This window comes from Macaca fascicularis, chromosome 18, assembly GCF_037993035.2.
Source record: "Macaca fascicularis isolate 582-1 chromosome 18, T2T-MFA8v1.1".
NCBI lineage: Eukaryota > Metazoa > Chordata > Mammalia > Primates > Cercopithecidae > Macaca > Macaca fascicularis.
In genome coordinates this window covers 77,554,418-77,571,053 of record NC_088392.1, presented here as the reverse complement: position 1 = coordinate 77,571,053, position 16,636 = coordinate 77,554,418, and the positions used below count along the sequence as shown (strand labels likewise).

The window sequence follows — 16,636 nt, the reverse complement described above, 5'->3', positions numbered from 1 at the left end:
AAAGAGCTTTTGATCCTTACCCAAACTAGTGATCCTGAAAAACATACAGTTAAACAGAGACTGAGAATAAATACATCCCTTTATGTAAGCCAAACATTTGTTAACTAGAGGAATGTAATAGTTTGTATTCTTTCTTGCCATTTATTTTATAAATCCAATGATTAACAAGTATTGTTAACTTAACTAATGAATGTTTTAAATAGAAATACGTTAGTGAAATATTTGGTTTTTGCTATTGTTGTTACAGTTTTAAGAAATCACACTTTTTTTCGCACCACTGCACTCCAGCCTGGGCGACGGAGTGAGACTCCGTCTCAAAAAAAAACAAGAAAAGAAAATAAAAGAAACTACAACTTTTAGGAGGGCAATATTCAGGCACTACTTATTTAGTGACAACTTTCAAAAGATACATGAAAAGTACACAGGAACAATTAAAGCTTCACTGAGTTTAGCCTTATAAATTCAAATACAAAAAGTGGCATCAAGCAGCCCAGATGAATTTCCACAAATGTAACCTTCACTATACCTAAACATGCAGAAATAAAAGTTCTGATGCTTTCTTAAAGTCTAACATTGTATTCTGTCTCCACATCTCCACGCAAACTACTTTCATCAAGGTCATTTAAAATGCGTCAATGGCCTCATCTTTCCTATTAAACTCTCTGTTGCATTTGGCAATGCAGACTCTCTCCTCCCCTAGCCATTCTCTGTGGAAACTCCCTTGGTTCTCTCTCTGTCCTCCTCTTCCTTTGCCTCTTCACTCCTCCTAAAATATTTGAATTCCTCAGAGTATATCCTCCTCCATTCTTGTGCCACTTTATACACACTTTGTACACTCTTTTGCATACTTACTTTCTACAAATCCTCGTATATTTATTTCCAATCTAGCCTTGTTTTGAGTTCTTACACTCTCATGTAACTGCCTACTAACCACTTCTACTTGGATGTTCCCAGGGCCAACTCAGTTCAGCAAGTACAAAGCAAATTTATTCAAACAACCTGTTCCTTCTCTTGAATTTCCTTTCAGGAAATGGCCCAATCATTAACCTAGTAACGTAAACAAGCATCAGAGTGGACCCAGACAATTTTTTCTCCACGCACAAGTTTAATTCATTCAACAGCTTTTTGATCAGCCAACTTCTCTTCATCCCGAAAGCCACTGTCCACACTGCCTCCTACTTATATTTAATTAAACAGCACTCTGACTGGTCTTTCTATGACCCTTCCCTCCCAAGTCACTGACAAGAGAATAAGTTCCAAGATCCTTCACAAGGCACACAAGGCTACAATGAACTGCTTTTTGTCTAGTGCTAGACTCACCTCCCATCCTCCATAGGCTACATCCCAACAAGTTTTTCATTTGCTGTTTCTTTCACTTATACTACCCTTTACTTTCACTTTCCTTCTGGTCAAATATGTATTCAACCTTGAGAACACAGATTAAGTACCTATTCTACTGTTAGGCTATCCCTGAACCTGTTAAGTAGCATTCTCTCCTTTTTTCCTCCCATCACTATACACTCAGTAGTTTCATGAATGAGCTTATTACACCGGTACAGCAGTTCTCAAATTATGGTCCCTGAGACCAACTGAGGAGATCTGCAAGGTCAGTATCTTCATAATAACATTAAGATGTTATTTTTTATCTTTCTCATTATCTCAAGAGTATATATTGGGGTGAAACTTCTAAAATTGATTGTGGTTGTGACTGTACAACTCTGTAAATATAAAAACAATTGAATTGTATACTTTAAATGTATGATATGTGAATTATATCTCAATGAAGCTATTTATTAAAAATGGCAAAATCAGCCAGGGCATGGTGGCTCACATTTGTAATCCCAACACTTTGGGAGGCTGAGACAGGTGGATCACTTGAAGCCAGGAATTTGAGACTAGACTGGATGACATGATGAAACCCTATCTCTGGGCATGGTGGTGTGCACCTGTGGTCTTGGCTACTCAGGAGGCTGAGGTGGAAGGATTGCTTGAGCCTGGGAGGTCAAGGCTGCAGTGAGCTGAGATCATGCCACTGCACTCCAGCCTGGGCAACAGAGCAAAACTCTGCCTCAAAAAGGAAAAAATAAATGGCAATATCAAGATATTCCTACCTAGATCAAAAAAAGACTGACAGAATTCATGGCTGAAGACTTGCCTTATAGTAAGTACTAAGGAAAATTCTTATACCAGATAGTAACTTATATCTATAGGAAGAAACTAAGAATACCAAAATCAGTAAATTTATGGGGAAACCCGAAACTTCATAAACACAGATTTCTCTTGTTTCTTTAAAAGATACATTTTGTATCAAACAATTATAACATTCTTTTGTTGGGTTAATAACATATCCAGATTAATCGATGTTATATAAATAACACGAAGGAAGAAAATGGAGCTATATTGAAACAAAGCTGCTATATTTTACTGGAATTGTGTCAAGATCAACCTGTAAGTAGACTGTGATCAATTAGGATGTGTATTACAATCTCTAGGATCAACATCTAAAATAATAAATCAAAAAACACAGTTTTAAAAAATCAGAGAAATTAAAATAGTACACTGAAAAATATTTAAAACCAAAAATGGCAACATAAAAGAGGTAACAAAAAACACATGGAATATATAATAAAGAGCAAAATTGCACATATAAATTATCATCAGATATAAGTCATATCAATAATTACATTAAATGTAAGTGGACTAAATACTGTAATCAAGAAGAGTTTGCCAGTGCAATCGGGGGAAAAAAGTGGGGGAATAAAGGTAATCAAGCAAAACAAGAAATATCCAGACTGGAAAAGAAGTAAAATTATCTTTATTCACAGATAATATGATGCCATACGTAGAAAGTCCTAAGGAATTACAAATTGTTAGAACTAATAATTGAGTAAGATCACAGGATACAAAGATAACTACATCAAAAATAATTATATTTCTGTACTAGCAATAAAGAACCCAAAATAAAACTATCCATAATAGCACTGAGAGAATAAAATACTCACAAATAATTTACCAACAGAATGCAACACTTTTACACTGAAAACTACAAAGCACTACTGAGACAAACTGAAGATCTAAGTAAATGAAAAGATATTCCATGTTCAGGGATTGGAAGACAATATTAAGATGGCAATACGACTCAAAGTGATCTACAGATGCAATGAAAAAATTCAATAAAATTCTTTCAAAATCCCAGCAGGTATTTCTAGAAACTGACAAGCTGATCCTAAAATTTATATGAAATCATGAAGGACTCAAAACGATTTTGAAAAGAATAGTTTGAAAACTTATACTTGATTTTGAAAGCAGATTTGGGGTTGCCTGGAGGGTTTGGGGTTGCAGTGGAGACTGACTACAAATGGGCAACACAGATCTTTCCAGAATGATGGCAAAGTTCTAAAACTTTATTGTGATGATGGTTGCACAATTTCATTAGCTAAAAATGTCTGGGAACACCTCAGACATCTTTCCATAAGAAAATGGCTTTAAAAAAGACTTAAAAAAGCAAACAGAAAAAAATTCAAAGACAATGTATAAAACCAGAGATAAGGAGAGACTAGGAATAGTGAGACCAGTTAGGAGACAAATTGCAGGAGTCCAAATGAAGGTTCTGAGGGTCTAAATTACATAAGAATGAAAAAGGATAGATATAAAAAGACAGAATTACATGTCATTGACAATGACTAATAATAAAAATTTTTCCCTCTCTCAATCATTATTTCTTAATTGCACAATCTTAGTAATTGTGTTTTACTTAGTAGTTGTGTGTTCACCTTAGGGAATGATAAACAATCACTTCCCCAGGAATCCAATTTATTTCTAAAGAGCATAAATGGTTTGGGTTTACCCAGCATCCATACTGGTTTTTATCTGATGAGAAATTACTAAAAATACTTAATTGGGAGTCTTTTTCCCAGTTCAAAAAGTCAACAAATCTTTAGTATAATCACATACCTTTCTTCCATATGGTTTCTCTACCATATTGCTGTCACTGTCAGAATTTTCACTCTGAACTGGTTTTGTAAACCCAGATTTGGGCATTTTATAGCTGTTCAGCTAGCTGCTTCTTTTGTCAGTCTTCTCATCCTGGATCTGTAAAGAATGGATAGGTAAGGGTTATTTGAATACATATACAATAGAACCTACTTGAAGTTTATGAACCAAAGTTAGTTCAATTTGTTTTCTCTCTGTCTCTGTAAGATACCTTATTTTCTCAGAGAGGCTATCCTAAGCTAAAATAAGTTTTCGCTTTATTTTAGCTTCTGGTTCTCTTAGTCAAGTCCACTCAGCTTGTCACTGAAAAGAAAGGAGAATTACTTTTATAAATATCTTCCCATATTCTCTAGACAAGTAACATCTCCAGTTTTGGGTATCCAGAAGCAGTGAAAGTGGAAGCCGTGACAAAACGTTTCTCTTTTCAGTAGGAATCCATAATGGGAGCTCCTAATCGATGCCCTTGTAGTTTCGTGTTGGTTTGGAAGTCATTTCTGAAGACCCAATCAAGAACCTGCTAGGTTTGATCAGTAATTTTACAACAACTAATTCCCTACATTAAATCCTTCCCGTTTAAAATCCCTAGAGCAGTTTATTTTCTTTACTGAACATCCTCAGCCATTTAGTCACTTTATCAAACTATTCACTAATATACTTCTATTGTACTGCAATCACCACTGTATACATTATTTTATTTCCAATTCATTCAGCCTTCTCTTTCCTATTCTACAAGCTTAATAGGTCAAAGATTCTCCCAAGAGCTTATGATTATGACAAGTTGATGACTGAATGATGCAGAAAAAATTCCAAGGGGTTTTACATGTTAAAGAGGAACCTATGAGGCTACAACTATGTTGCTGTCAGATAATCTATTACCTACATGTGGCAATTTAAAATTAATTAAAACGAAATTAAACTACCCACTGTACTATACAGCATAGATATACATTTATGTAATCACAGAAAGGTCTACTGCACAGCACTGGGCTAGATTGAGGCTGTTGGCCAAGGGGAGTATTACTTCGGCTACAACAACAAGCAGAATGACTGACAAGATTACTTTGAACTCTTTCATGCTATAAATCTCCTACAGATGGATATCATAGATATAAGTCAGCTGTCATTCTAGTATCTACGTAAATTATTAAAACTCAGACACCTTGAACAGAATATTAGTAAAATCTACTGTCCTGTTAGTGCTTTAAAATTTCTTTCGTTTTGACAGAAACAAAACCAAAACTCCCTTAAATAAATTGAACTAATTTGTAAACTATCAAAACCATATTAATCTGGCAATAATTAAATTAGACTACATTACAATACAAAAAACTACTAAAGAAAAATTGTTCAGATCTTTCATTTTATAGAGAAGGAAACAAACTTGAAGAAATTAAGAAACATTTTTAACATTACACTCAAGAAGCAGAACTTACCTTGGGGCCATTCAACTGTTTCATTAACATAAACAATCATTTAAACATAGCACTGTCCTCAAAGCTAGCCATTGGTAAAGCGTATGGAGTTAAAGTTATGAGCCACATGAAAACAAAAAGACTGGCTCAAAAGCAAAACTGAGCTTTTGCTTCTGATATAAACATCGGCCTAAGTGAGACTGTGAAGATAAAACGATGTCTCCTTTGTAGATGAAGCAAAGCAAGTTATCAGTGAACTAAAAGAGTGCCAAATATTTTCTGAGAACATTCTACAGGGCAATATTATTATTATTATTATTTTTTTTTTTTTTTTTTTTTTTTTTTTTTGAGACTGAGTCTGGCTCTGTCACCCAGGCTGGAGTGCAGTGGCCGGACCTCAGCTCACTGCAAGCTCCGCCTCCCAGGTTCACGCCATTCTCCTGCCTCAGCCTCCCAAGTAGCTGGGACTACAGGCGCCCGCCACCTCGCCCGGCTAGTGTTTTGTATTTTTTAGTAGAGACGGGGTTTCACCGTGTTAGCCAGGATGGTCTCGATCTCCTGACCTCGTGATCCGCCCGTCTCGGCCTCCCAAAGTGCTGGGATTACAGGCTTGAGCCACCGCGCCCGGCCAGGGCAATATTATTATACTAAATAGATTCTATGTAAAGAAAAGCTTATATTATTTCTCAATAACTACTTAGAAAAATGCCACCAGTAACAATAAAAATCACAACTGGATTCCAAAAATATTCCTTCAATCAACAAACATTAAGCATTTAATATTGAGTTAGCTTCTGGGTGCAAGATGTATACTGTAATCCCTAAAGCAATCACTATATAATAACTACACAAAAAGTAATACAAATCACACTAGGTAAGTTAAAATGGAATATTAAAAAAATACAAATAATCCAATGGAAGGCAGGAAAAGAAAAATTGAGCAACAAAGAACAGAAAGAACAAAATTATAAAATGATACAGATCTAACCCCAAATACGAATAATTATATAAAACACAAATGGCTTAAACACACCAAAAGATAGAGAATGTCAGATAGTGGGGAAAAAACCAACAAGAAGTTCGCTTCAAATATAATAATAGGTAGGTTAAAATAAAAGAATGGAAAAAGAACCCATGGAAGTACTTGAGTTTCCAAGTGCTTAGAAAGAAAGCAAGCTTGAGTGGCTATATTAACAATATCAACAAAACAGACTTCAGAACGAAGAGGGACATTATATATGACATATTGATAAAAGGGTCAATACACTAAGACAACATCCCAATCCTACATATGTACGCAACCAACAACAGAGCTTCAAAATACATGAAAACAAAAACTGCCAACTGATAGACAAAACAGATAAATTCATAACTACAGCTGGAGGCTTCAACTATTATACTTTTTATTGACAGAACATCAGCAAGGATTATATAAGAACAGAAAAACACCATTAATCAGTTGGTTCTAATTGATATTTACAGAAATATCTGCTCAACAACAGAATACTCTTTCAAGGGCACACAGGACATTCCCCAAGATAGGCCACATTCTGTATCATAAAACAAACTTCAACAAATTTAATTAAAACCATACAAAGTTTGTTCGTAGACAACAAAGAAGTTAAACCAGGCCAAGTATGGGAGCTCACACCTGTAATCCCAGCACTTTGGGAGGCCAAGGTGGGCAGATAGCTTGAGCCCAAAAGTTCAAGACCAGCCTGAGGACAACATGGCAAAACTCCACCTCTACTAAAAATAAAAAAATTAGCTGGGCATGGTGGTCCGTGCAGGTGGTCCCAGCTACGTGGGAGGAGTGCTTGAGCCCAGGAGGTTGAGGCTGCAGTGAGCCATGATCACGCCACTGCACTCCAGTCTGGGTGACAGAATGAGGCCCTGCCCCTGTCCCCGTAAAAAAAATCAATCTTTATAATTTACTGTATTAATTCAAACCACAAAAATATATGACCATCTCAACAGATAAGAGAAAATGTGTTAGATAACATTCAATACCCATTAATAATAAACAACTCTCAGCAAACCAGAATTAGAAGGGAACTTGAATGCTTTCTCTTCTAAGATCAACAATGAGGCATGGATGTTGAGTTCGCTGTTACCATTCCTATTCAACATTGCACTTACTGGCGGTCCCATATACTTCAATAAGGCAAGAAAAAAAGGCATACAGCTTGGAAAGTGGTAAAATGGCCTTATTTCCAGATACCATGATAATCTATGTAGACAAAGATATCTACAAAGAAGCTATTAGAACTAATACATGCGTATAGGAAGTATTCGGACATAGAATACATGATCAATATATAAAAATTAATTTATTTCTACATATTAGCAATAAGCAATTAGAAATTAAAATTAAAAATACAACCTACAACAGCACCAGAAATACTAAATTCTTAGGGATAATATAACAAAATATGTGTAAGAATACATGGTGAATATGTGAAAAACTTTTTCTACATACTAGCAATAAGCAATTAGAAATTAAAATTAAAAACATAACCTACGATAGCATCAAAAACACAATTCTCAGGAATATAGCAAAATGTATATAATAAGACTGTACAATGATAAATACAAAACACTTCGGAAAGAAGTGAAAAAAGATCTAAATACATAGAGAGATATGCCATGCTCATGAATCAGAAGACTCGATGTTGTTAAAATGTCAGCCTCTCCAAATTGCTCTATAAATTCAAGGCAATCCTAGTCAAATTTCCAGGATCCTTTTTTTTTCTTTTTGGAAACTGACAAATTGTTTCTATAATGTATATGAAAATGTTAAGAACCTAGAAAAGTCCAAATAATGTTGGGAAAAAATTAATTGGTAGACTCACATCACCTGACTTCCATAGTTACTAACAAAGATACAGTAAGCAAGACAGTATTTACTAAAGACAGACTTATAGATTAATGGAACAGAATGGAAAGTCCAGAAACAGATCTACACATATACATCCAATCCAACAGATTTTCAACAAATCTGTCAACGTAATTCACTGGGAAAAGGATACATTCCTTTCAATAATGGTCTTGGAAAAACTATATATCCAAATGCAAAAAAAAAAAGAGAGAGAACCTTGACCCTTACCTCACTCCACAGAGAAAAATTACCTCAAAATGCATCATAAACCTAAATTTGCCGGGCACGGTGGCTCAGGCCTGTAATCCCAGCACTTTGGGAGGCCGAGGCGAGCGGATCACGACATCAGGAGATCGAGACTGTCCTGGCTAACATGGTGAAACCCCGTCTCTACTAAAAAATACAAAAAATTAGCCGGGCGTGGTTGCAGGTGCCTGTAGTCCCAGCTACTGGGGAGGGTGAGGCAGGAGAATGGCCTGAACTCGGGAGGCGGAGCTTGCAGCGGGCGGAGATCGCATCACTGCTCTCCAGATTGGGGGACAGAGTGAGACTCCATCTCAAAAAAAAAAAAAAAAAAACACTAAATTTATGAGCTAAAACTACACCACTTCTAGCAGAAAAAAGAATATTTTAGTGGCCTTGGATTAGACAAAGATTTCTTAAATAGGCAATGAAAAGCAGAAATTACGAAAGCAAAAAGTGGATAAATTACACATCATAAAAACTTCTGCTCTTTAAATGATCCCGTTAAGGCATTAAGAAAATGAAAAGCCAGCCATACTGGGAGAAAATACTTGCAAATCACATCTTTATAAAGGACTTATATCCAGATTATATAATTCTGAAGGAATTATATCTGGAACATATAAATAACTCTTATGAATCAATAAGATAACCCAATTTAAAAGTGAGCAAATGATTTTTTAACAGTTCAGCAAAGAACATATAGTGAATGGCAAATAAGCACAGGAAAAGATGTGCAACCTCACTAGTCACCAGGAAAATTAATGAGATGTTCTCACTCATATGTGAGAGCTAAAAAAAGTTGATCTCATGAAGGTAGAGAGAATGACAGATACCAAAGGCTAGGAAGGGTATCTGTGGACGGTGGGGGATGACAAGAGGTTAAAGGGTAGAAACATAAATAGAAGAAATAAGTTCTAACGTTTGACATCACAGTATGTGACTATAATTAACAACAATAGGTTATATATTTCAAAATAGCTAGTAGACAGGACCTGAAATGTTTCCAATGCAGAAATGACAAATACTCAGTGATGAATATCCTAAATAATCTGACTTGATCATTACATGTTCTATGCATAGAACAAAACATCAGATGTACCCCCATAAATATGTACAAATATTATGGGTCAATTAAACGATTAAATTTTTAAAATAATAAAAATGAGATGTCACCCACCGGAATGGTTAAAATTAAAGACTAAGAAGACCAAAAATGTTGGTGAGAAACTAGAACTCTCAAATGTGGCTGGAGGGTGAGAGGGGACGGGCAAGATGTATAGCGGTACAGCCACTTGCTAAATGAAAATACTTGGTGGTATCTTCATGTGGCTAAGAAGAGTTCTTCATATTCCTCCAATCTTTGTGTAACAATCTTGGTGGCTATTACACAGATTGCACTTCAATTTCCATGCCCTAAGGGCTGCACAGAGGTATTAATACTTGTTCAGGGCTACTTTCCTGTGTAAGCCAACCAGCTGCAAGCTCTACTGTAGACTTTGTTATCCAATGGCTAAATGATGCAGTTTACAGATTCTGTTCTGCCTTTGAAGATGTTTCTTCCCTTAAAATTAGTATGTTCTTGCTCCTTACAGACCAGTCTATGTATTGAACAGCAACTGACTTTCAGGATTAACATTCTCTAAATGTATGCTATTAGACCGTTTTCCACTCTAATTTACAGCAGTAAAATATACCTTCTTCTAAAACAAAATAACCCAGTATTCTTTTGGTGGTTTTTTCCAAATGGCATTACTACTTGGGATCACTCAAGGGATACTAAAAATATATTGTTCAATATCACTGCTATTTCTAAATAATTTTGTTTATAATGAAGGCAAAACATTCTAGTTGCTATTCTGAGGTACCAAGATATACATACATCAAAAACTCTAGTGTAAACTAAACATCATTTGGGTGAAGAAGATGTACAGATGCCTTTTTTTTTTTTTTTAAGTATACGCACCTTAAGAACTGAGTTTGGGCTGGGCACAGAGGCTCACACCTGTAATCCCAGCACTGTGGTAGGCTGAGACAGACAGACTGCTTGAGCTCAGGAGTTTGAGAGCAGTCTGGGCAACATGGTGAAACCTCGTCTCTAGAAAAAATTTAAAAATTAGCTGGCCATGGTGGTATGTCCCTGTAGTCCCAGCTACTGGGGAGTCTGAGGTGGGAGGACTCTTTGAGCCTGGGAGGCAGAGGTTGCAGTAAGGTAAGGTTGCACCACTGCAGTCTGGCCCGGGCAACAGTGCTACTCCAACCTGGGTGACAGAGCCAGACCCAGTCTCAAAAAAACAGAACGGTATTTGTCTGTTTTCTAATTCAGTCAAAACTATAACCAAAACTAAAATTTTCTATCATTCAAAGATATTAGGCAAACAGAAATGTTCACCTAGCTGTGACTCCTCATAGATAACCAGTATCATTATCATAGCAATGTCACTAAACTAATGCTAAGTTATAATAACAAGACTAGCAGAATCAAAACACACAACTCAAGACAACAGCAATGATACACAGATTAACATCCTTCTTGAAAGCTGAGGTAAGTGCAGTACAACAAGTCTTGTTTGACAAAATTCTTACTACAATAACTAAATTGACTCTTCAGGAAACAAATAGTTCTTTTTTGTTCATGAATTGTCCTTCATCCTAAGGCTAACAATTTGAATTTGGAGAAAATTTTATCTTAGCAGAGAGTACAAAATCACCTATAGGATGAGGCTGAACTTTGTCAAAAAGAGGTTTTGGCTAGGTGTGGTGGCTCACGCCTGTAATTCTAACACTTTGGGAGGCCAAGGCAGGCAGATTGCCTGAGCTCAGGAGTTCAAGACCAGCCTGGGCAACATGGTGAAACCCCATCTCTACTAAAATACAAAAAATTAGCTGGGTGTGCTGGCACGCGCCTACAGTCCCAGCTACTCAGGAGGCTAAGGCTTAAGAACTGCTTAAACCAGCAAGGCAGAAGTTGCAGTGAGCCGAGATAGTGCCACTGCACTCCAGCCTGGGTGACAGAGCAAGACTGTCTCAAACAAAACAAAACAAAACAAAACAAAACAAAAACAGAGGAGACTTTGAAAAGCTGATCAAGTGATCAAGAAGGACAGAAGCCTTGGGACCATTTCTGTGGAGGAAAAACTACTGAACACTGACAAAAGGAGGGAGAAATGGAGGAAAATCCAGTAACAGAGAAAGACAACTCAGACTATTTACAAGATAGGACTGAGAGAAAAAAACACCTCTAGTTGCCAATGTGGCCTAGAGGACTACGGGGAACAGAAGTAATAGAATTTGCAAATCTATATGCTACAGACATGGAGACTGCACATGTATAACACAAGTGAGTATCTACAGAAGCGTTCCAAATACAGAAAGTCTATTTTCAGATCACTTTATAGTCCTGCAGCATTTAGTGAGTTCTCTCAGAATCAATGCTTTAAATGCTTTGGTCATATAAAAACTTAGCCAAGAGTGGTGATGCATGCCTGTATTCCCAGCTACTCCAGAGGCTTAGGCAGGAGTTACTTGAACCTGGGTGGTGGAGGCTGCAGTGAGTCGACATCACACCACTGCACTACAGTCTGGGCAACAGAGCAAGACTCTGTCTCAGGAATGAACAAATTAAATAAATAAATAAATAAATAAATAAATAAATAAATAAATGTTTTGGTCTGTTTGCTCTAGTCACTATCTTCCAACTTAAGCTTGACTTGAAAATTCTTCATAGCAGTTTCACAAAGCACTGGGATTATTCCTCAGCTTCCACCTGTAAGACAAGAAGGGGGCAGGAGGGGCCAAGATGGCCAATTAGAAACAGCTGCAGTCCGTGGTGCTCTCAGAGAAGAATGACAACAGCAAGTGAATTCAGCATCTTCAACTGAAATGTCTAGGTTCTCACACCGGGACTGACTAGGAGGACAGCATGACCCACAGATAACAAAAAAAAAAAAGCAGGGTGGGGCAATGGCCCACCCAAGAGCACTGGGGAGCCAAAGGAACCGCACCCCCAGCCAAGGGAAGCGGTGAGTGATTGTGTAACCCCACTCAGGAAACCATACTTCTCCTACGGATCTTTGCAACCATGGATCAGGAGATCCCCTCATGAACCCAGGCCACCAGGGCCTTAGGTTCAATATACAGAGCTGTATGGAGTCTTGGCAGAGCAGTTGCTCAGGCTTACACAGAAACCCGGGAGTTTTACAGACTCCAGCCTTGAGAATCCCAGCAAAGTGAGAAATCTACCCATAAACTCCCCTAGGAAGGGGGCTGAATCCTGGGAACCAAGCAGTGTCGTTCTGTGGGCCTCACTTCCATGGCACCTCAACCCACTGGCTTGGAATTCTAACCAGCTGGTGCAACAGGCTAGAGACTGCCTAAAATGGATGAGTTCCCAGGAGGAGGGGCGGCTGCCATTTCTGCAGTTCAGTTGACCCAGCTGTTCTAGCCTGCTCCCAAAAATCCAGGTGGTCCTGATGAGGAGGAGTCCCTCACAGGGCAGCACAGTTGCTGTGCCAGACCATGGCCAGACTGCTTTTTTAAGTGGGACCCCAACCCATCCCTCCTCACTGGGTGGGGCCTCCTGCAGGAATTTCAGCAACTCCAGCCAGGGTTAAAGGAACAGTACTCTCATCTCTCCCTGGGACAAGCCCCTAGGGGGAGGAGTGGCCAATGTCTCTGCGGTTCAGTTGACTCAGCCTTTCTAGGCTGGCTGGCTCTGGAGAGTCCAGGCAGTCTGGGCAAGGAACGCTTACTCCCAGTGCAGCACACCTGATCTCAACCAAAAAGCAGCCAGACTGCTTCTTTAAGCAGGTCCCTGATCTGTCCCTCCTGATTGGGTGAGACCTCCTAACAGGGATCTCCAGACACCTCCTACAGCAGTGTCCAGGCTGGCAACAGGTCAGTACTGCCCCCCATCCCCCCAACCCCCCACCGGGATGGAGCTCCCAGGGGAAGGAGCAGGCTGCCATCTCAGCTGTTTCATAGCCTTCACTGGTGATATACCTACAGGTAAGGGAAAGACCAAGGCAACTAGGGTCCAGAGCGATCCCCCAGCAAACTATAGCAGCCCTATGGAAAAGTGGACTGACTGTTAAAAGAAAAACAGAAAACAACAGCAGCATCAACAAAAAAGACACCACGAAAACCCCATTTAAAGGTCAGCAACTGGCCGGGCGTGGTGGCTTATGCCTGTAATCTCAGCACTTTGGGAGGACAAGGAGGGCAGATCACCTGAGATCAGAAGTTCAAGACAGCCTGGCCAACATGGTGAAACCCCGTCTCTACTAAAAATACAAAAATTAGCCGGGCATGGTGGCAGGTGCCTGCAATCCCAGCTACTCCGGAGGCTGAGGCATGAGAATGGCTTGAACCCGGGAGGCGGAGGTTGCAGTGAGCCAAGATTGTGCCACTGCACTCCAGCCTGGGCGACAGAGCTAAACTCAATCTCAAAAAAAAAAAAAAAAAAAAAAAATCAGCAACCTCAGCTGGGCAGAGTGGCTCACGCCTGTAATCCCAGCACTTTGGGAGACTGAGACGGGCAGATCACGAGGTCATGAGTTTGAGACCAGCCTGGCCAACATGGTGAAGTACCATCTCTAAAGATACAAAAAATTAGCTGGGCATGGTGGCGTGTGTGCCTGTAATCCCAGCAACTCAGGAGGCTGAGGCAAGAGAATTGCTTGAACCCAGGAGGCGGAGGTTGCAGTAAGCCGAGATCGTGCCACTGCACTCTAGCCTGGGCAACAGGGCGACACTCTGTCTCAAAAAAAAAAAAAAAAAAAAAAAAAAAAATCAGCAGCCTCATAAATCAAAGGTAGGTAAGTCCACAAAGTTGGGAAATAATGCAAAAAAAAGCTAAAAACTCAAAAAGCCAGAGTGCCTCTTCTCTAAATGACCGCAACACCTCTTCAGCAAGGGCACAGAACTGGGTTGAGGCTGAGATGGTTGAACTGTTAGAAGTAGGCTTCAGAAGGTGGGTGAAAATGAACTTGGCTGAGCTAAAGGAGCATGTTGCAACCCAATGAAGGAAGCTAAGAATCATGATACAATGGAGGAGCTTCTAAATGGTACAGCCAGTTTAGAGAGGAGCATAACTGACCTGATGGAGCTGAGAAACACAACACAAGAAATTCACAAAGCAACCACAAGTATCAATAGCAGAATAGACCAAGAACAGGAAAGAATCTCAGAGCTTGAAGAGTGTCTTTCTGAAATAAGATAGACAAGAATAGAGAAAAAAGAATGAAAAGGAATGAACAAAACCTCGAGAAATATGGGACTATGTAAAAAGACCAAACCTATGACTGATTGGGATACCTGAAAGAGATGAGGAGAACGGAATCAAATTGGAAAACATACTTCAGGGTATCATCCAGGAGAACTTCCCCAACCTAGCAAGAAGGGCCAATATTCCAATTCAGGAAATCCAGATAACCCCAGTAAGAAGATCAATCGCAAGACACATAATCAGATTCTCCAAGGTCAAAATGAAAGAAAAAATGTTAAGGGCAGCCAGAGAGAAAAGCCAGGCCACCTACAAAGAGAAACACATCAGACTAACAGCAGACCTCTCAGTGGAAGCCCTACTAGCCAAAAAAGATTGGGGACCAATATTCAACCTTTTTTTTTTTTTTTTTTTTTTTTGAGGTGGAGCTTCACTCTTCCTGCCCAGGATAGAGTGCAATGGTATGATCCCAGCTCACTGCAACCTCTGCCTCCCGGGTTCAAGTGATTCTCCTGCTTCAGCCTCCCAAGTAGCTGGGGTTACAGGCATGTGCAACCACACCCGGCTAATTTTTGTATGTTTAGTAGAGATGGGGTTTTGCCATCTTGGCCAGGCTGGTCTTGAACTCCTGACCTCAGGTGATCTACCCACCTCGGCCTCCCAAAGTGCTGAGATTACAAGCGTGAGCCACCGCACCTGGTCTCAACAGTCTTACACAATTTCCAACCCAGAATTTCATATCCAGTCACACTAAGCTTAATAAGCAAAGGAGAAATAAAATTCTTTTCAGACAAGCAAATGCTGAGGATATTCATCACCATCTTGAAGGAGCTCCTGAAGGAAGCACTAAATATGGAAAGGAAAAACTTTCCTATTTGGCAGACATAAACAAGTCTGCCAAATAACCAGCTAGCATCATGATGACAGGATCAAGTTCACACATACCAATATTCACCTTAAATGTAAATGAGCTAAATGCCTCAATTAAAAGACACAGAATGGCAAAATGTATAGTCAAGACCCATTAGTATGCTGTCTTCAAGAAATCCATTTCACATACAAAGACACACACAGGCTCAAAATAAAGGGATGGTGGGAAACTTACCAAGCAATGGAAAACAGAAAAAAGCAGGGGTCGCAATCCTAGTTTCTGACAAAACAGACTTTAAAACAACAAATATCAAAAAAAAAGATGAAGACCATCACATAATGATAAAAAGTTCAATTCAGTAAGAAGAGCTAACTATCCTAAGTACATATGCACCCAATACAGGAGCACGTAGATTCATAAAGCAAGTTCTTAAAGACCTACAAATAGACTTAGATTCACACATAATAATAGTGGCAGACGTTAACACCCCAATGACAATATCAGACAAATCACAGAGACAGAAAATTAACAAAGATACTCAGGACCTAAATTCAGCTCTGGATCAAGCAGACCTGATAGATATCTACAGAACTCTCCACTTGAAAACAACAGATTATATATTATTCTCATTACCACGTGGCACTTACTCAAAATTTGATCACATAATCACAAGTATTAATAACACACTCCTGAGCAAATGCAAAAGGACTGAAATTGTAACAAACTCTCTTAGAATACAGCACAATCAAATTAGAACTCGAGACTAAGAAATTCACTCAAAACCACATAACTACATGTAAATTGAACAACCTGCTCCCGAATGACTCCTGGACAAATACAATTAAGGCAGAAATCAAGAAGTTCTTGGAAACTAAGGCAAAGAGACAACGTACCAGAATCTCTGGGATGCAGCTAAAACAGTGTTAAGAAGGAAATTCATAGCACTGAATGCGCACATCAAAAAGCTAGGAAGATAACAAATTAACAACTTAACATCACAACTAAAAGAACTTGAG

General features: G+C 38.8%; 1 protein-coding gene across 31 annotated transcripts in view; it reads right to left on the bottom strand.

Annotated features, from left to right (window-relative positions):
* Positions 1-16,636, bottom strand: part of ANKRD12 (ankyrin repeat domain 12) — a 134,606-nt gene that overhangs the window by 90,775 nt on the left and 27,195 nt on the right. For 26 of the 31 annotated variants that reach the window (XM_045378271.3, XM_074022888.1, XM_074022894.1 and 23 more), the window contains exon 2: positions 3,955-4,092. The exons of 1 other annotated variant lie outside the window; for it this stretch is intronic. In XM_045378271.3, the coding sequence (XP_045234206.2) occupies positions 3,955-4,041 (87 nt within the window). In that variant the 5' untranslated portion in view covers positions 4,042-4,092. Of the gene's footprint in view, positions 1-3,954; positions 4,093-4,204; positions 4,297-16,636 lie in introns of all 31 variants that reach the window. 4 more of the 31 variants (XM_045378269.3, XM_074022895.1, XM_045378273.3 and 1 more) reach the window with 1 other exon arrangement.